Source organism: Leucoraja erinacea, chromosome 9, assembly GCF_028641065.1.
Source record: "Leucoraja erinacea ecotype New England chromosome 9, Leri_hhj_1, whole genome shotgun sequence".
Taxonomy (NCBI): domain Eukaryota; kingdom Metazoa; phylum Chordata; class Chondrichthyes; order Rajiformes; family Rajidae; genus Leucoraja; species Leucoraja erinaceus.
The window spans coordinates 24,423,144-24,445,466 of record NC_073385.1 but is presented as its reverse complement, the minus strand read 5'-3'; the positions used below and the strand labels follow the sequence as shown (position 1 = coordinate 24,445,466).

Below are 22,323 nucleotides of genomic sequence, written 5' to 3'. Positions count from 1 at the left end.
CGCAGTCGCCGCTGCGGACGGTCAGATGTACTGAATCGGTGCTTCCCTAACGGAGACCGCGACTTGAAGATGACATAGGCCGCAGGCCGGCGGTCGGAGCTCTTCTCCAGGGATTCCCGGCGAGGAATCCCGCTCCGGATGGTAAGTAAGTGAGCCCCCGCTGCGCCCGCGGCTTCAAGCTGTTGTAGGCCGCGGCAGTCGGAACTCTTCTCCTTCGCGGCCCCCAACGAGGGATCCCAGGCTCCGGACGCCACGCCAGCTGAAATCTCCGCGGACAGCGGCTTCAGGCTGCCGCGGGCCAGCGATCGGAGCATTCCCCTCTGGCGACCTCTGGCGAGGGCTCGCCCGCTCTGCGATTAAAAATTCACGCTGTGCCAGCTGCTGAAGCTCCGGGCCCGTCTCCGGGAAAGGCCGCACCAATCCTTGGTGTTAGGCCACGACGGAGGCAACATGGAACAAGTCGCCTCTCCGTGGAGGAGGCGACCGAAAGCGGTTCCCCCATTACCCCCTCCCCCCCACGCAAGACACACCGAGAGACATTAAAACAAACATTTGGACATACTAAAATAAACAAAAAAGGTAGAAGTGACTAACACGCTGCTGGCAGGGCAACCGTCTTGCAGCATCCACACCTCTGGACCCACAAACAAAACAGTGAGGCCACGGTCTTCTTCAACTACGAAGGACGAACAACAACAATGAATTTCTGAGATGAAATGAAGGATAACTGGTACTTTTTCTTTTCCACATATTTAAAGTGTTTTCATTTGACTGTTATTTGATTAACCTTATATGATGAATGTATAATGAATAGAGTAAAATTAACGGGTACCCTTTTGAGATGTTAAAAGAGTGCTTCCACTTGAGAGCGTGGCTTTCAGCTTCTCGTACATCTCCATGAAAACAGCATTCCTGCAAAGTTCATTGCATACTCGTGTCATTCCTGCACAAAAGCAGAGTTTGTTTTGTTATAAAAGTTAAGAAATATTGTTTTACAAAAGATACTTCGAAATGTCCACAAAATATACTAAATCTGGAGCCTCTGGTGAAGAGGTTATTGTGACACCACAGGTAAGAAAACAATAATAATAATAATAATAATAATAATAATAATAATAATAATAAACTTTATTACGCTCGTGGTCCAGACAAGGGTCAACATTACATTAAAAAAAGAAATAATAATTTAAAAAATGCATTGCATACTAAATATCATAAAGTACATATAAAATATATCACTTTTATATAAATACATATAAATATAAATATATAGTATATCACTTATAAAAGCATCATAAATTATATATTTTTTAAAACACAATACATAAGTTAAAAATCCAGATTAAAAGAATGATCAATGCCCTACGAGACAACGATACCAGTGTCTCCACAGCTGGGATTCGTAGCGTGTAGTGCTAACCCTTATGTTTGACAAGGCCACAATAATTACATTTTTAGAGTCATTTATCCTGCAAATGAATTTATACATGTGATGTCTTAGGATAGCTTCTAAAGTACTGACTCCTGCAGCCACAAACATATTCCTGGCACTACACCATCTAGGTTTCTTTAGCAGTGTTCTCATGGCATCATTATATGCCACCTTTAGTCTTTGCAAACTTGTCTTTCCATAGTTCGACCACAGGTGCACAGTGTAGAGTGGTGTGCAGTATGCTCTAAATAGCGACATCTTCACCACATCTGCACACGCACCATAGTATTCTTAGTATCATAATGTGTAATGTGCCATTCAATAGTGCAGACAACCATTCCCTCAAAACATTACGGTAAATTTCTCAGTATGACCATTCCAAATATTATTCAGCCATGTTTTCTGAGAATGATAAAACTTAAGTGTTTCTAGTGAATGGTTCTGTAAATAGAAAATAGAAAGATAATTTCATCCCTAAATTCAATAGTGTTGTATAGAACTAACCGATTAGCAAATTCCAATTATATAGGTTCCATTTAAAAGATAAAGTAGAATTTACAGTTAGAAGTTTCACCACAGCTAATGGAGGATACTCTACTACATAAGAAATGCAATGTATATCAATTGAATATATGACTATGTAGACAATAACACAGATGTGGTCCTATACTTCAATATACAGAGTTCATTTCACTATGATCTTACCTTTGGACCCATCCATAATGCCTTCGAGGTAGGCATATAAAGAGCGCATTCCCATTTGTAATAAAAGTTCATATCCATGGTAAAGACTAATACAAAGAGCATAATCTCCTTCTGCCATACCTCGTTGAACACCCTGGTTAAAAAATGTAATGAGAAAAAAAGTCAGCTGGGTGACTATTGAAGATGCCAATTTGTAATAGTAAATTTCATCTTTAATTTCTGGTATAAATATGGTGATATTTTTAATATTCTTTTGAGAGAAATTGTTCAATTAGCTGTGGCCACATGTATTATTTGCTCAAGATTCCAGCATCTGCATCCTCTGTGTCTCCTTATAATCTTTCTTGTAAGCTTTTTCACATTCAGTCTTTGTGGATTTCATACCAGTTTCACTATTTAAGCAAAGCATGTTTCTTATGTTTTTTCGCGACGCAAGACCTAGTAGAAGACCAGTTGGTCCTCTAAACCTGCTTCACCTTCAAGATCAAGGTTAATCTGTTATTTTCCGGCACAAGCCTTCCTTGTTTCCCTCAATATTCAGAAATCCATCACTGTTGTGAAAGGACCATATAACCATATAACAATTACAGCACGGAAACAGGCCATCTCGGCCCTTCCAGTCCGTGCCAAACACTTACTCTCACCTAGTCCCATCTACCTGCACTCAGACCATAACCCTCCATTCCTTTCCCGCCCATATACCTATCCAATTTATTTTTAAATGATAAAATCGAACCTGTCTCCACCACTTCCACTGGATGCTCATTCCACACAGCTATCACTGAGTAAAGAAGTTTACCCTCATGTTACACCTAAACTTTTGTCCCTTAATTCTCAAATCATGTCCTCTTGCGGTGGGGTGGTAGGTGAAGATCAAGGGGACCTGTTCAGGAGTTGTGGTCCGCATTATAATTTAGTTGCATCTTCTTTCCATAGTAGCATACGTGGTTGCATTTATTGAATTATATTCAGAAGCCTGGAGTATTGATCCAGATAGGAGTACTAGCACAGAGATAGGGAAACTTGGGATTCAAATAAACAATGCTGGAATGAGAAGCCAGTGGTATCTGAAGCTTTCAAATTAAAAAAAATAGTCCTTTAAGCATTAGAATATAAGAATTAGGAACCAGTGTAGCCCATATAGCCCCCGAGACTGCTTTGCATTCACTAAGGACAAGGCTGATCTGATTTTGGTCTCAACAACATGATGTAGCATGAAATGAATTTATGTGGCAGTTAGATTTAAAATGAATAGACTAAGTGCAGTCCCATTGGGTCTGCTCCCCCAACGGAATATTCCACCACTCACCCGTTCCCCCAACGCAACCCGTTCCCCCAACGCAATATTCCACCGCTCATGCATTGCCCCCAACTGTGCAGGAGCAGCTCATTTCCCCTCATCCCCCAGCACTCCCTCCCCCTCTTCTTTCCCCTCTCCTCCTCCCCTCCCTCTCATTTCCCCTATCCTCAGTCACTCCCTCCCTCCATAACTCCTCTCCCCTCCCTACCCCCTCCTATCCCCCACCACCCCCACTCCTCACCTCCCCCCCTATCCCCCCACTATCCCTTCACACCTCCCCCACTGCCCTCGTCTCCCTCTATTCCCCACTCCCTACCTCCCTCACTCCCCCCCCTCTCCCCCCCTACCCCCCTCTCCCTTAATCCCCTCCACTCTCCCTCCTTACCGTCCCAGGATGTTTCCCCTCTCCTCCTCCCCTCCCCAATCCCTCCCTCACCATTCCATCCCTCTCCTTCCCCTACCCTCAGTCACTCCCTCCCTCCCTCCATAACTCCTCTCCCCTCCCTACCCCCCTCCTATCCATTTATCCCCCACTCCTCGCATACCCTCTATTTCCCCACTCCCTAGCTCCCCCACTCCCCCACCTCTACCTCTATTCCTCCTCCTCCCCCACCAGACATGAGACAAGGAAAAAACTGAAAAATGAGGAAGGGATAGATTTCCCTGCGGATTTTTAAATTTGGGAAGGCCCCGCCGCGGCGAGACCCCACCGCCGCGGACTCGATGCCTCCTGGATCACCGCGTAGATCCCCGGCCGGGGCCTCATGTGTAGAAGCCCAGGTCGGATGAAGCGGCCGATGGTGCCCGCGCCTGGGCACCTCGGTGGCCGTGAAGTGGACTCTGCTACTCGCCCGCTCGGCACCACGGAGGCGCCCGCAGACGCAGCTCCAGCCAGTGGAGCTTGATGGGCCTATCCCACTTAGGCGATTTTTCAGCGGATTGCCGGCGACTGGCGGAGTGGAACACACAGACAGACAGACAGACAGACACAAACAGACAGACAGACAGACAGACAGACAGACACAAACACCATTTAACATTACCGGTCGGTTATCCTTGGTTCTGAAAACTACTGCTTTCCTTTTTTTCCCAATGAAATTCACCGGCTACAACCTATGAGAACCGCCAAGAACCTTCAACCTCCTGGCAACCCATTAGGACCTCCTGGCGACCCAGCTCCGGCTCGGGAATTCTCGCTACTCTCCATGGCGGCTTCATTCTAGTTTGCCACTAATTTCGCTACATAGAAACATAGAAAATAGGTGCAGGAGTAGGCCATTCGGCCCTTCGAGTCTGCACCGCCATTCAATATGTTCATGGCTGATCATCCAACTCAGTATCCTGTACCTGCCTTCTCTCCATACCCCCTGATCCCTTTTGCCACAAGGGCCACATCTGATTCCCTCTAAAATATAGCCAATGAACTGGCCTCAACTACCTTCTGTGGCAGAGAATTCCACAGATACACCACTCTCTGTGTGAAAAATGTTTTTCTCATCTCAGTCCCAAAAGACTTTCCCCTTATCCTTAAACTGTAAGCCCTTGTTCTGGACTTCCCCAACATCGGGAACAATCTTCCTGCATCTAGCCTGTCTAACTCCTTAAGAATTTTGTAAGTTTCAATAAGATCCCCCTCAATCTTCTAAATTCTAGCGAGTACAAGCCGAGTACAAGCAACGTGGCCATGAGGCCGTGACTAGTTCCCAGAATGCGGGAACTCCTCACGACCATGAAGGCGACTCCCCGGCAACCACCCGTGAACATGTGGCGACTGCATAGTCTCCTGCAGTCGCCTAAGTGGGACAGGCCCATTAGTGATGCTCACTCCACTCCTCCAGCTTTCTATTTTCCTCGCCAGGCGAGGTGGGCACCGCCCGTGACTGACAGCAGACCCGGCCAATCAGTGCGACGATGGTCCAGGAAGTGGCGTCGCCATCACGGCGACTGACAGGAGAGAAGACCAATCTGTGTGGCAGCGACTGACATGAGAGGAGACCAATCTGCGGATGCGCCTTTTTTAAGATTTTTAAACCTTAATAACTTTTAAAATATGCCGTTGATCGGATCAAAACTTGTTGCCCTTGAAACACAGGAGAATGGTAAGGTGGCAAAAAATCGTAGCTTCAAGTAAATATCACCAGCTATTTGTCCTGGACGAACCATATCAAAGCTACAGCAAAGAAACCCCATCAAGGCCTCTACTTCTACAGAAGCCTAAGGTTTGGCATGTCTCCAATGACTCTTAGCAATTTTCATACTTGCACCATAGAAAGCATCCTATTGGGATGCTTCATAGCTTGGTTTAGCAGTACTGCTCAAGACCATCAGAAATTGCAGAGTTGTAGGTGCAGCTCAGTCCACCACACGAAACAGCCTCTCCCACACTCTCCTGTCCTCACTCCCCCAGTCGTTTCTATCTACAGTTCACACAGCCTTATGAAGGCAGCCAACATAGTCAAGGACAATTTTCACCCTGGTCATTTTCTTCTCTCCCATCTGACAGAAGATACAAAAGCATATATCTTCCACTAGATTCTAGAACAGCATTTTCACTGCTGTTATCTGGCCACCGAGCATTCCCCTCATAAGCTAAGGATGTGGTGCGACCTCCCAACTTACCTCATTGTGGCCCTTGCACTTTAAAAAAAATCTGAACAAATTCCTCCGTAACTGTAACACTATAATATTGTAAGTTTTCATCTATAATATGATTTGACTGGATCCCATGAAACAAAGTTTTTCATTTTATCTCAGTACGTGTGACAATAATAAGCCAATACCAAGACAGCCTGCCTGTGGTGTTCTAAAACTTGTTGAAATGGAACATCAGTCACAAAATCACAAACGTTCCTCAGTGGAGTTAATGGGCAGGAGAGAGAATAGGGGGGATGGGATTGATGGGATAGTTCTGTGTTCTGGGCTCCTACATTCTAAGGAATACATACTGTACATTAGTAAGCATGTTATTTGTGATCAAGTGCTGTTTGATGGCGCTATTGCTGATGCCTTTTATCATTTGATTAATAGTAGACTAATTTGAGGATAATTAGTTAGATTTATCCTAGTTTTTGAGAGCTGGACATACTTGAGCAATATTCCATGTTAACTAGATGTGAATGTCTGATCTGTTCTGGGGAGCAGGTCTTAAATGTTACATTTGTGCTTTTAACAAACTTATTTGCAATGTGCATATATTTCTAGTTTGGTGCCCCTCCATCCTGAAACATTTCTATCCGATTTGCTGATAACATTGGAGAACAGAAAATAACATTTCTGTTGAATACTGAATGGATGGAGGGTTCTTTTAATCTTTAATATGATCAAAAGCCTAAGGTTCCCCAGCAGTTGTTTTTTTTTTTGAATGCAGGACAAAATCTAATTAAGAAAAGAAAAAGCTGGAAACATTCAGAAAGTCAGGCAGCATCTATGGAAAGAAAAAGACTGTTAAAATTTCAAGTGCATGACTCTTTGCCAGGTCTTGGAAAGAGAAAAGCAAGGAACAGAGACGGTATCAATCAATCAATCAATCAATCAAGCACTTTATTCATCCCCGAGGGGCAATTTAAAAGGGCGCATTACAGTAGCTTTTTTAAAGTCCTCCACTATCACCCTGAGCACCGGCACACCACATGGCTGTGTACTGAGCCCCATGCTCTATTCCCTCTTCACTCACGACTGTGCTCCTGCATACGACACCAACACCATCGTGAAGTTTGCAGACGACACAACAGTGATTGGGCTGATCACCAACCTTGATGAAACAAAATACAGGGCGGAGGTGCAGAACCTGGCGGACTGGTGCACACGTAACAACTTGTCACTAAACACCTCCAAGACCAAGGAACTGATTATTGACTTCAGGAGGTCCCATAATGGAGAATACGCCCCAATCTCCATTTAAGGGAAAAGTATGGAGAGAGTTTCCAGCTTTAAGTTTCTGGGCACTCACATCTCAGAGGACCTCACATGGTCCACCAACACCACTGCGCTGGTCAAGAAGGCACAGCAACGACTGTTCTTCCTGAGGACATTAAAAAAGACTGGTCTGCCCCAACAGCTGCTGACAACGTTCTACCACTGCACAACAGAGAGCATATTAATGTATGGCATCTCTGTGTGGTATCTCAGCTGCACGGAGGCGGAGAGGAGAGCTCTTCAGCGCGTCGTCCACAGAGCGCAGAGGATCATTGGGACAGAGCTACCAGCCTTGGAGGGCATCTACCACACACGGTGCCTCAGGAAGGCCGTCAGCATCCATAAAGACTCATCACACCCCTGTAACGGACTGTTTGAACTACTTCCCTCCGGCAGACGTTACAAGGCCTTCTACGCCCGAACCTCCAGACTCAGAAACAGCTTTATTCCAAGAGCTATAGCGGCTCTGAACCGGCCCTGCTGAGTACCCCCCACCCCCCATGGACTGTCTCCCTCGGATGGTCACGACACACAGCTTATTTATTTATTTTACTTTTCTTTTTCCATCGGTTGGAGCTGCATACTAAATCTCGTTGCACTGACGTGCAATGACAATAAAAATATATTATTATTATTATTATTATTAATGTGACAATGGTACTACGGCTCCAGGATATGCCAGACAATATGGGTATAACTAGAAAAACCGAGACAAAATAATGACAAGCTGTTCCAAAACCTGTTTTCTTATTCATCTTTATGAATCTGTAATGTTTACAGTTTCTCTTTCTATAAATGCTGCCTGACTTGTTGAATGTTTCCAGCATTTCGTTTTTTGTTTCAGATTTCCAATATCTGCAGTTTAAAAAAAATCCAACCGACACAGATGTTGTGCACTAAGAAGAGCTAGCCACAAGCTGATCCAGATAGGCTTATGCGCTGTCTTGCCGCTTTTACCCTCAATTACAGTAAAAGAGTCTGTGTAAAGATCTAAAACAATAATCTATAAAATCCTTCCAGATACTGATCTATCTAACTGAGTGAAAGACTTTCGCCGGGTTTATAAAAACAACCACAATGTCCATAAAATTCCTATAGAAATATAGGAGTAGGCCATTCGGCCCTTCGAGCCAGCACCACCATTCAATATGATCATGGCTGATCATCCAAAATCCACACCCCGTTCCTGCTTTCTCCCCATATCCCTTGATTCTGTTAACCCCAATAGGAACTGCAGTCAGGGATTACAATTATTATTTATAAATCCTATCTGATGATCATTGATATAAACATTCCTCAGGTCTTTTGGTCAAAACGTTTGTAAAAATGCTTAACTTGATCGACCCAAAGATTGGTCACCCATTAGCTATACTATTCAATTTAATGGATCATCAATTTTAGCAATAAGGCCAAGGCTAACTTTAAGGGTCATCCCACACTTGATCAACAAACTGAAAATATTACCTATTAACTCTGGATCACGTGATAAAACGCTTTAAAGAGAGATGGTGGGGGTCGGCCACAGTATCTTTTTTAAAACTCTTAATGGCCTCACTAACCAGCCATCATAATATCAATAACGAAGATGGTGTTATTTGCAAGGTACATTGGCAAGCTAAATTTAGAGGTATCATGCTTATCATTGCTTACGTTAAACCTTTCCCTAAAATAGATTCCACCCAACCTCCGCCCCCATGTCACATTAGTTTAAACTGAGGAGGGTTTAAACTAGCCTGGCAGGTGGCTGGGCCCCAAAGCAGTATGGAGGCAGATAAGAAGGTTGAGGCAGATACAGGTTAGGAAGCAGATTTAGAAGACAGTAAAGGCAGGAGTTTTGCAGGGAGCAAGGGAAGTCTGATGGTTTAAACCGCACTTATTTTAACACAACAACTCGGGGTATCGATAGGAATATGGAACTGGGATATTATAGTTATTACAGAAACATGGCTGAGGGAGGGACAAGACTGCTAGCACAATGTTATGGAAGGTTAATGCTGCAGGATGGATTGAGATGGAGGTAAGAGAGGAGAGGAAGTTGCTTTTTTCATTACAAAAAACATCATGGTGGTACATAGAGAGGATATTTCTGGGGGATCATCAACTGAGTATATTTGGGCGGAATGGAGAAATAAGGAGTTGATCAGTTTGATAGAATTCGACTGAAGGCACTCAATAGCCAGCAGGAATTAGAGGAGAAAATATATGGGGAGATCACATATAGCTGCAAAGTCGTAGTAGGGCGGCACAGTGGCACAGCGGTACTTCCCACACTCCAAAGATGTAAAGGTTTGTAGGTTAATTGGCTGGGTAAAATTGTAACTTGTCCCTAATGTGTGTAAGATGGTGTTAGTGTGCGGGGATCGCTGGTCGGTGCACCAAAGGACCTGTTTTGCGCAGTACCTCAAAACTAAACTAAATTAGCGGGGCACTTCAACTTTCCAAATATCAACTGACACTGTCATCGTGCTTTGACTTTGAATGAGGTAGAAATTCTTATGTGTGTTCAGGAAACATTTCTAAGTGACCATGTAGGTGGCACTACTGGAGAAGGGGGAAAAACTCAAGAGCTAGTTGGGGGCAGCACTTTGGGACCAGTGATCTTAATCTATTATTTTTTAAATCATTATGGAAAAAGATAGGACTAGTCCAAAAGTTGACGTCCTAAATTGGGGCAAGGCCCATTTTCATAGTATTCGGCAGGGACTTTCAGAAATTGTTTGGGAGACAGTGTTTGCCGATAAAGGGGCATCTAATTAGTGGGAAACTTTTAATTGAGACTAGACAATGGCAGACCCGTTGGGTCTGCTCCCCCAACGCAGCCGTTCCCTACCCGTAGCCATTCCCTACCCGCAGCCCCCACGGGAGACGTGGTCCTCGAACTGAAGCCGTTCTTGAAAGGCCGAATTAAACGGCGTCTCTTGAGGTTGAAATGCAGGCGCCAGCAGCCGTTATGGTCGCTGGCCAGCAGGAGGCGACAAAATGAGTGAGTGGGGGGGGGGGAGAAGGATTTGATTAAAAATGTGTACTTAAAGGCGACGAAATGTAATGAGGAGCGGATACTTAGAAAGAAAAGCAAAATCTACACCGAAATGGAAAAGAACTGGGAGATTGAGCGTCTGGATTCGGCATGGCAGTGAATCAAAGGAAGAAAGTAAAAGGATCCATTCTGATTGGACATCTGCGAGCATCAGCCATTCCGATTGGACATCTACGAGCATCGGCCGTTCCGATTGGACATCTGTGAGTATTGGGCACGAATCAAAAGGCAGAAAGGCAGCCAGTCGTCAGGCACAGAGTTTTATAGATATACTAGACCAATGGCAGACCCGTTGGGTCTGCTCCCCCAACGCAGCCATTCCCTACCCGTAGCCGTCCCCTATCCGCAGCCCCCACGGGAGACATGGCCCTCGAACTGCTTTTACCCTCGAACCGTTCTTGAAAGGCCGAATTAAATGGCGTCTCTTGAGGTTGAAATGCGGGCGCCAGCAGCCGTTATGGTCGCTGGCCAGCAGGAGGCGACGAAAAATGAGCGAGGGGTGGGGGGGGGGGGGGGGGCCGTTCCGATTGGACATCTGTGAGTATTGGGCACGAATCAAAAGGCAGAAAGGCAGCCAGTCGTCAGGGATAGATAGACAGACAGACAGACAGACAGACAGACAGACAGACAGACAGACAGACAGACAGACAGACAGATAGACAGAGATAGATAGATAGATAGATAGATAGATAGATAGATAGATAGATAGATAGATAGATAGATAGATAGATGAATGAGAGTTCAGGGGCAGCATGTTCCTGTTAGAGTGAAGGACAAGGCTGGCAGAAGTACGGAATACTGGATGTTAAGGGATATTGAGGTTATAGTCAAGAAAGAGGCTGTTAGATCACCTGATTACCTTGAGAAGTATAGGAGCACACAAGATGGAAATGAGAATGGCAAAATGGAGACGTGATAGCTTTGACAGATAAGGTGAAGGAGAATCCAAAGATATTCTACACATATTAAGGGCAAAAGTGTAACTAGGGAGATAATAGGGTCCCTTCGTGATTAATAAAATTGTCTGTGTGAGGGTGAGGGTAAGGAGATGGGTGAGGGTTAAAGGAACATTTCTCATCTGTATTTTTCATGAAGATGGGAAAGATTTGGAGGTATATGAGCTGGGGCAGGGAAGTGAGACTATGTTCAGTAATTTGGTCAACATGGATAAGTTGGGGCGAAGGGCTTGTTCGCATGCTGTATAGATCTATGACTGTAGGCTTCCAACTCGCCAACCTTAGAAAGACATTCAAATGTGGATCTGCTTTAAGAGAACTATGTCCTTGATGCAGAAAAGGGCTGTAGAAAGTAAAAGAAACGTCACTTGGTACATGGTTGTCCCGGAATAAATCATCTTCAATTTCTGCTGATGTAGCTGTGACTCCAGTATTGGGTTGCTGAATCATTTCAGGATCCTTTGGAACTATGATAGAATTAATCCTATTATTGGGAGATTGCCGCTTCTACCTAGTGCTCCATCTTTGTTTAGTTTGTTGTCATTTGTGCCAAGGTATTTTATGGCTGTTTGAGCATTTATTTTGAAAGAAAATACACCAAAGTGTTTTCATTCTTAACCATAGGTAGAATTAATCAACAACTTCTGCACGAGCTGTTGCCTATTCCCAAAATGGTTAATGTCAATCTAAATATAATAACCAGGCCCATGCAGAGATATATTGTGAATTGCACAGCTTGTTCTGAAATGAAGGCTCCATAAACATGTAGCAAAGTTGAGAAATTCAAGTTATTGTAGACCTCATTAAACTGGATATTGGTGACTTTTGAGATAGACTCAACATGCTGGAGTAACTCAGCGGGCCAGGCAGCATCTCTGGATAGAAGGAATGGGGGATGTTTCGGGTCACGACCCTTGTCAGACTGTGTAGAGAGAACTGAATTAACAAGCTTTTAAATTAAAATCAAAACTTAAACTGATAAAACTTAAACTCGGTTGTGGATATTATTCATACATATCCATCCTCAATAAAACAGAAGAGTATTTATTCAATCAATCTTTTACCCGCTGGGAAGTGTGGGCCATTCCCCCCATGCATACAGTCCACACGTACTCTGCCTGATATTACAGAAATGAGCACTTGTTATATAAAAAAAAGACACAATTGCTGGAGTAACTCAGCGTGTCAGGCAGGTTTTGAGTCTCAAAATGGTCCCTGACCCGAAACATTATCATTATCAATCAATGTTCTCTAGGGATGCAGCCTGGCCTGCTGAATTACTCCAGCACGACCTGTCCTTTTTTGCTGCAGGTAGATGGGACTAGGTGAGAGAAAGTGTTCGGCACGGACTAGAAGGGCCAAGATGGCCTGTTTCCATGCTGTAATTGTTATATGGTTATATCCACCACATTTAACAGAACATTTTCTGTAACCGTCAAAGAGATTCCACTGCGATATACTTCACCTCTCTCTTCCCTTTTAGTTTTTCGCAGGGATCAGCTCTTCTATTCCAGGCAACCATTGTTGTTTTTGTGGCACTTTTTCTTGCAACTGCTGGCAATGCAACACATGTTCTTTTATCTCACTCCTTCCAACCTCTAGGGCCAGTCTGCCCAGATGTAGCAGCAATTGGCTAGCACTTCTTCTAATCCAGTGTTATCTATCTATATTACTAAAAGTCTGTTCTTGACCGGCTTTGGCTATCTGTGCTGCGATTTCCGAGAGAACGCCGCCACCTACGGCCGTCATTTTTGGCCACCTCGCTCAGAGCCCGCCTCCGCCGTAAGTGTGCCGAGGATTTTTCCCGTCGATGAAATATGACAGAGATATTAATGATTTTACAAAATTCCCCATTCTCTCTGCTGCCCATGCTGTCGGCAGGAGGGAGGGACTATAAAACCAGGAAGTGGTGTGCCTCAATCAGTGTCTGCAAGCTGGAGGAAGGCAGAGGGTCACGTTTCTCTGAGCCGTGAATAACACTGAACACGTCTACTGAAATGTAAGTGTCCTTAGTGGTTCTAAAACGCTTGCAGAATGTGTCTATTGGTTCTAAAATGTTTGCAAAAAGTGTCTCTTTTGGTTCTACAATGCTTGCAGAATGTGTCTTTTTTGGTTCTAAAATGTTTTTTTAGGTTCTTCCCCCCCCCCCTTTCCTCTCCCCCCCCCCCCCTCCTCCCTCTCCTCCCCCTCCCCCCCCCTCTCCTCCCTCCCCCCCCCTCTCCTCCCCCCCCCCTTCCTCTTCCTCCCCCCTCTTCCTCTCCCCCCTTTCCTCTCCCCCTCCTCCTCTCCCCCCCCCCCTCCTCTCCCCCCTCCTCTCCCCCCCTCTCCTCCCCCTTCTCCTCTCCCCCCTCTCCTCTCCCCCCCCTCTCCTCCCCCCCTCTCCTCTCTCCCCTCTCTCTCATTCCCCCCCTCTCCTCTCCTCGCACCCCCCCTCCTCCTCCCTCTCTTTCTCCACCACCATTCCTCCCCCACCATTCCTCCCTAAAAACCCCCTCCCCTCCCCTCCCCCCTACCCCACCGCCCTCCCCCTCCCCCCCCTCCCTGCTCCCCACCTCTCCCCCTCCCCTCTCAGCACACCCTCTCTCTCGCCCTCCAGCAACTGTAATGCCTTATGCTTCTGTAGTCTTGGTAGCCAATATATTTTCCATGCAGAGTAATGATTACTTCGAAGGATTTTAATTAGATAAGGATATTATCTCCTAGACTTTTGAACAACGAAAGGTGGTCTGTTCGAAATATATCACATTCTTGGTCCTCCTCTTAGAATCAAGGGTCATTGTCTTAAAAATTGGTGGGTCAGCCACTTTAGACCAAGAGGAACTTTACCGAAGAGTTGGAAATTTTAGAATTATATAAACAGATGGTTGTGTGTGCTCAAATACTGGGAATATATTCAAGACTGAGATCACAATGATTGTTATAAACAAAATAATTAAGGGAAAAGAGGGGCAAGCAAGAAAGTGAACTATAAAATTAGACACGTTCTTGTTGGACTGCCAAACTGGCCTGACTAGATACAAGTGAAAAGTCTTGGAGACTCTCAATTCATTATTCATTCATCAATTCATAAAAAGGAACCAAATCCAGAAAGCAATGTCAAAGCACATATTTACAAAATGGTACACAAGAAGAATTAGATTAACAAAATATGTCAAAATTCATCACGTTTAGCAATTTACCCCAATGTTTCCTGGTGGATTTTTTCTAAATTGTTCACGTGAAAGAACAATTTGATATTTGGTCAAATTTGCTACATCTTTATGAAGCATGGCTCCAATATTAAGCAGACGTCTTGTGAATGCTTCCAAGACCTACAAAAAAAGCACAGAATGTCATTTAGTTGAAAAACCTTTACAATAGTGTAATTAATTTAGTTTGGTTAGTCATAACATAAGCTATTGCCAGTTGGAAAATGCTATTTCCCTCCTATCAGCCCACCCGTGGTATTCTCTCCAGACAGAGAGGTAGTAAACATCCACATCTGCACAAAAGTAGAAAACATTTCTAATATCCCCTCCTAGTCTGTGGATGCCACAAATAAGATTGATAACTATCCCTAAGTGCCATTAAGAAAGGGGTGCTGTCAACTTCCTTCTTGAAATACTGCAACTCTTGTGGCACAAGCACACCCATAGTGCTGTTACATGAGGAGTTCCCGCAAGTACAAATGTCTATTAACAGCACAAAATTGAGTCACGGCAGGTTATTATGCTTGATGTTAGTGGCAGAATGCAGCAGGACATGATAAATAATACATAATAATCTGTAAAGCTAGAAACCAATTCTGAATATTTTGAACTGCTGCTATTCCCTTCTTTAATGCCGTTATTATATGAGCACATCAGCCCATTATACTTTTTTCACCAAAAGTCTCAATCATTGATAATATGAGCTTCAGTTAATGTTTTTCCACAACTGCAAGTTATATTTAGGATGAGAGCTTCAATTGAAAAACTGGCATCAAAGGCATATCTCCAATTATTGTACAGGTAATGGCAATGCTATTCACATTTAACTGAATGGATTTGCTCAGCCACTTTCGAAGGCAGTGTGGGAGTCTCTCAGAACATGAAAACAGGATTTTTTTTAAACAACTTTTTATCACCAGCAATTTTTAATTTCAGGTTATTTTTGAAAGCAATGCAATTTTACTGTCGTATATACATTAAAAGGAATAAAACACTATTTTTTTTAAAAGCAGAATGTGCGAATGTAGTCCTATTCGTTACAAGGCCTTCTACGCCCGAACCTCCAGACTCAGGAACAGCTTAATTCCCAGAGCTATAGCGGCTCTGAACCGGCCCTGCTGAGTGCCCCCCCATCGCCCCTGGGCTGTCTCCCTCGGATGGTCACGTCGCACAGACACATCTGCACTTTAGTCTGTTGAACTGTTTTGACTGTTTTACTGTTCTTTTTACAATCCATGTTCTCAAGATATCTAAATCCAAATATTATTAGTTATTTATGATAGATAGATAGATAGATAGATAGATAGATAGATAGATAGATAGATAGATAGATAGATAGATAGATAGATAGATAGATAGATAGAGATAGATAGATAGATAGATAGATAGATAGATAGATAGATAGATAGATAGATAGATAGATAGATAGATAGATCCTTTATTGTGACATCGGTTGGAAATTGCATACCAAATGTTGTTGCGCTTCTGTGCAATGACAATAAAATATATTATTATTATTATTATTCACGTTATAAGAGGATTCATATTTACAAGATTCCGTTGCAAACGGTCTCTGTGTCCCAACACCAGATGGCAAATCCCTTCCATTTATCTACTGAACTAGTTGGTGAGCAGTCAATGCCTTTATTTATTTTTATTCACATGCATTTATGTCTCACCGAATGTGAATAAGAGAGCTTTATGCATCAAAATAAATCACGCTAAAAATTAATAACATTGAGATTTAAATACACTGACAACGCCACGGATGTTAGATGAATTACGGATAATGATGAGTCAGAGGATAGGAGGGAGATTAATCATATGATTGAAGAGTTCCTGAACAACAACCTTGTCCCCAACATCTGTAAAACCAAGGAACTGATTGTTGATTTTAGAAAAGGAAGGCAGAGGATTCACAAACTTAAATCTGGTGTGTACAAACTGGATATCTTCATTGCTGTTCACAACACGTTCATTTAATCTGAATGTCCGGTAATGTGGCGTTTCGACACCTTTAAACATATTACCAAAAGAACATTTGTTGCAGTTATGTCCTTTGACCATCTCTTGTCAGTTAGTGTAATATTTAACCTGTCAGATGGGTAGAGTCGGTTTTAACAGCTATTATCATAAAATGCCTATAGAAATTTCCTTGCAGCCTGTATATTTTGTTGTGGATAAATTATGTGGGAAGCAAGAGTGTTTCTGTACCAATAGCAATAACGACCCATGCAATGGCCATATCATGGTAATTTTCGGTCCTTCACAGAAAACATGCTTGCATCAATCTGTAGTGTGCATGGTTAAGCATATATGTTACCATAGTCCAGGATTTATTGACACAGGTTGATCATACGCTGAATAAACATAGACATAGAAACATAGAAAATAGGTGCAGGAGGAGGCCATTCGGCCCTTTGAGCCAGCACCGCCATTCATTGTGATCATGGCTGATCGTCCCCTATCAATAACCCGTGCCTGCCTTCTCCCCATATCCCTTGACTCCACTAGCCCCTAGAGCTCTATCTAACTCTCTTTTAAATTCATCCAGTGATTTGGCCTCCGCTGCCCTCTGTAGCAGGGAATTCCACAAATTCACAACTCTCTGGGTGAAAACGTTTTTCCTCACCTCCGTCTTAAATGTCCTCCCCTTTATTCTAAGACTGTAACCCCTGGTTCTGGACTCGCCCCACATTGGGAACATTTTTCCTACATCGAGCTTGTCCAGTCCTTTTATAATTTAATATGTTTCTATAAGATCCCCCTCATCCTTCTAAACTCCAGTGAATACAAGCCTAGTCTTTTCAATCTTTCCTCATATGACAGTCCAGCCATCCCAGGGATCAATCTCGTGAACCTATGCTGCACTGCCTCAATCACAAGGATGTCCTTCCTCAAATTAAGAGACCAAAACTGTACACAATACTCCAGATGTGGTCTCACCGGAGCCCTATACAACTGCAGAAGAACCTCTTTACTCCTGTACTGAAATCCTCTTATTATGACGGCCAACATTCCATTAGCTTTCTTCACTGCCTGCTGTACCTGCACGCCAACTTTCAATGACCAGTGTACAAGGACGCCCAGGTCTCGCTGCACCTCCCCCTCACCTAACCGCCCCCTTGTTTTTGCCACCAAAGTGGATAACCTCACATTTATCTATATTATACTGCATCTGCCCAAACACTCAACCTGTCCAGGTCACCCTGCAACCTCCTAACATCCTCTTCACAGTTCACACTGCCACCCAGCTTTGTGTCATCCGCAAACTTGCTAGTGTTGCTCCTAATTCCCTCTTCCAAATCATTAATATATATGGTAAACAGTTGCGGCCCCAACACCGAGCCTTGCGGCACTCCACTCGCCACTGCCTGCCATTCTGAAAAGGACCCGTTCACTCCTACTCTTTGCTTCCGGTCTGCCAACCAATTTTCTATCCATGTCAACACCCTACCCCCAATACCATGTGCTCTAATTTTAGTCACCAGTCTCCCGTGCGGGACCTTATCAAAGGCTTTCTGAAAGTCTAGATACACTACATCCACTGGCACCCCTTCATCCATTTTACTTGTCACATCCTCAAAAGATTCCAGAAGATTAGTCAAGCATGATTTCCCTTTCATAAATCCATGTTGACTTGGACTAATCCTTTTACTGCTATCCAAATGCCCCATTATTACCTCTTTAATAATTGACTCCAGCATCTTTCCCACCACCGAAGTCAGGCTAACTGGTCTATAATTCCCCGTTTTCTCTCTCGCTCCTTTCTTGAAAAGTGAGATAACATTAGCTATCCTCCAATCCACAGGAACTGATCCTGAATCTATTGAACATTGGAAAAATAATCACCAATGCGTCCACTATTTCTAGAGCCACCTCCCTGAGGACCCTGGGATGCAGACCATCAGGTCCAGGAGATTTATCATCCTTCAGTCCCATTAGCCTACCCAATACTATTTCTCGCCTAATGAAAATTTATTTCAGTTCCTCTACCCTCTTAGATCCTCTGTCCTCCAGTATATCTGGGAGATTGTTTGTGTCTTCCTTAGTGAAGACAGATCCGAAGTACCTATTCAACTCTTCTGCCATTTCCTTGTTGCCCATAATAATTTCACCCGTGTCTGCCTTCAAGGGACCCACATTTGACTTTGCTACTCTTTTTCTCTTAACATATCTAAAGAAGCTTTTACTGTCCTTCTTTATATTCCTGGCCAGTTTCCCTTCGTACTTCATCTTTTCAGCCCGTATTGCCCGTTTTGTTTCCTTCTGTTGTCCTATGAAATTTTCCCAATCCTCTGTCTTCCGGCTAATCTTTGCTGTGTTATACATCTTTTCTTTAAGTTTTATTCTATCCCTAACTTCTAATGTCAGTCACGGTTGCCTCCTACTCCCCTTAGAATCTTTCTAAGGGGAGTAGGAGGCAACCGTGGCTGGCAAGACAAGATAATCCAACCACATTTTAGTTTGGAAGTGGAAAGAACTAATAGAAATTGCATTAATTGCAATGTGTAAAAAGAGGAGATACAGGGTACTGTCATAATTTTGCTGCATGTCATGGTGGGATATATCATGTCTTGCTTGGTGAATATGTTTAGTTTATGACTTTATTTGAAGCAGAAATAATATGTGAATGATTCATTGAGCATAATTCCGACTGGTGTCTACGCACTTCGTCCGAGCACATTATCGCATGCGTCATGCAAACCGTCTTAAATGACCACCTAAACTGTCATTTGGCATCCTAAAAAAGATTCTATCTGCTCAAGTTCATTCAAATGCCTCAAAACTCATTGGCTGGTGGTTCATTCAACAGCAAGACATTGATCCCAAACATACTGCTAAAGCAACAAAAGAGTTTTTCAAAGCTAAAAAATGGTAAATTCTTGAGTGGCCAAATCAATCACCCAATCTGAACCCAATTGAGCATGCCTTTTATATGCTGAAAAGAAAACTGAAGGAGACTAGCCCCCAAAACAAGCATAAGCTAAAGATGGCTGCAATACAGGCCTTGTCAGAGCATCAGCAGAGAAGACACCCAGCAACTGGTGATGTCCATGAACTTCAAGCAGTCATTGCATGCAAAGAATATGCAACAAAATACTAAACATAACTACATTCATTTACAAGACATTGCTGTGTCCCAAACGTTATAGTACCCTGAAATGGGGGAGGACTATGTGTAAACGCTGCTGTAATTTTTACATGAAACCAAAATGTATAAAAATACCTTTTATTAAAATCTGACAATGTGCACTTTAACCACATGTGATTTATTTCTAGTACAAATCTCAAATTGTGGAGTACTGAGGCAAATAAATAAATGATGGGTCTTTGTCCCAAACATTATGGTGGGCACTGTAGATAGATTATTGATTAGTACAGGTGCCAGAGGTTATGGGGAGAAGGCAGGAGAATGGGGTTAGGAGGGAGAGATAGATCAGCCATGATTAAATGGCAGAGTAGACATGATGTCCCGAATGGCCTAATTCTACTCCTGTTCCTTATGCCCTTGTGTTCTCAATCTCATTCCACCTCCTGTGCTACAATTCATTCAAAGTTTATAGCATGATTGTCCATGTGTTGATCAGAATATAATATAATTTTTGATAATATAATGACAAGGCAGTTACAAGCTTCATTCCGAACAAGTTAGCACACCACCTGGGAGGAGAGCCCAGTAAAGACTGTCCGCTTAATCAACATCAAGATCTATAAATGTCAAATGCTTAGTAACAAATCAACAGATGTCCTCTCCTTGAGACTGGAAAGGAATAAAATAAAGGCTTAGATGACCCTCGACATAGGCAACTGGAATTAAGGCTATAATGCCCTGACGATGCAGTGCCATGTCACAAACTCATGGCAATTCCAAGCACCATCATGACTATCCAGATTATGGAATTAACTCAAAGTATAATTACTGCTAGGGCTGGTGTTTCTCTTTATTTAATAGAAACGTGGAGTGAATAAAATGACAGAGATTCCAAATTACTGAATGTAGAATTTGCCATACTCAATACTAAACGATCAATCTAGTATGAACATTACTTTTCCATAGCTACCTCTTTAATAGTTCAGAGACAAAAACAAGTTTTAACAGTTTAAAGAAGTATTTAACCACAAGAATTCAATGAATTCTGGAAGAACATGCCTGAGATTATTTGCCCAGTGTTCCACAGTACGAACTGCTATTCTTATTCTAGTAGTACATTTAAAAATGATTTCTCTGCCACATGAAATTAAAGTACTGATGCCTGCAAAAAAGTATTTAGCAATTTTATTAACAATTTTTGTCATTCTAAAGGCCAGAGATGTTTGCTGCAAAGCTGTAGACAAATCTTTCATCACAGGCTAGTTTTAATCCATTATACTGACCTACATATTAAACAAGTGGCATTCAGAAAGAAGATGGATGGAAAACCTGGATCTGGATTCATTTAAAATATTTTTCCAATCCCAAAGTAAAAAAGTGAATGGAACAAAAAACAAAATTCTAGCTACTTCAGAATTTAAGGGTTTTTTTCAAATCACCTTTCCTGAATCACACATTCCTCACTATCATCAATCCCCACCAAGAAAATATATTAATAACTGCCCATTAACTCTTTAAAAAGTTTTACTTCCTGATGATTAAAATCCATCTCTTTTACAACTAAAGCCCAAGAAACTATTCAAATCAACACTCCATCCTTCTCTTCATAAGAACTCAGTTAGTCTACGAAAAAGCATCCTCCTCAAAAACGATTGTAACAATGATGCAATCTTGTCTGACCTTGGCACCTTTCCTCTCCTCGAATAAAACTTCACAGCACACATTTTACTTGTGTTTAGTCACATGTTTCTTCTGCAGTTCCTGCTACGCTAGGATTTTTCATTAATGCAAAGCAAACTTTCAACTTTAATTTGAAACCCTCCTCATAAGATCAGTCTGTGCTTCAATCAGAGTGGAATCCCTCTTTTAACAAATCTCACCCCATCCCCACCACTAAGCCTAATCCAATGTACATTATCTTTTGCCAGTACCACAAACTTCATTATTTTGCAACTGATTCTTATTCCTCATTAACCAATATTTTAAGTGAAAATTGTGATTCGTATTGAATCCCAAGCAAAGTACCCTATATTCTACTACCTGTGATTCATCCATCTGTCTTCATCCACCCCCATGATCCATTGGTGTATTGGTTAACACAAGAGTAAAATATATTTCCTTGCAGCTTCTGTTAATCAACCCTCCAAACCTGGAGCTCATCCAAATGGATAATTACACGTCAGCAAACTGCTTTGGGATGTCTTCCCACATTCAAAACATAATATCCATGTTAGAGTCTTATACAATGCCCTCCATAATGTTTAAGACGAAGACCCATCATTTATTTATTTTCCTCTGTACTCCGCAATTTGAGATTTGTAGTAACAAAATCACATGTGGTTAAAGTGCACATTATCAGATTTTATTAAAGGATATTTTTATATATTTTGGTTTCACCATGTAGAAATTACAGCTGTGTTTATACATAGTTCCCCCCCACCCCCGCCCCCCATTTCAGGGCACCATAATGTTTGTGACAAATGGCTTCACAGGCGTTTATAGAAACATAGAAAATAGGTGCAGGAGTAGGCCATTCGGCCCTTCGAGCCTGCACCGCCATTCAATATGATCATGGCTGATCATCCAACTTAGTACCTGCCTTCTCTCCATACCCCCTGATACCTAGAGCCACAAGGGCCACATCTAACTCCCTCTTAAATATAGCCAATGAACTGGCCTCAACTACCTTCTGTGG

General features: G+C 42.8%; 1 protein-coding gene across 1 annotated transcript in view; it reads right to left on the bottom strand.

Moving 5' to 3' along the window:
* Positions 1-22,323, bottom strand: part of fancm (FA complementation group M) — a 125,536-nt gene that overhangs the window by 66,720 nt on the left and 36,493 nt on the right. Inside the window, exons 5-7 of the mRNA XM_055640372.1 lie at positions 14,525-14,656; positions 2,138-2,270; positions 833-943 (exon numbers count right to left, since the gene is read on the bottom strand). Coding sequence (XP_055496347.1) covers positions 833-943; positions 2,138-2,270; positions 14,525-14,656 — 376 coding nt within the window. The remainder of the gene's footprint in view (positions 1-832; positions 944-2,137; positions 2,271-14,524; positions 14,657-22,323) is intronic.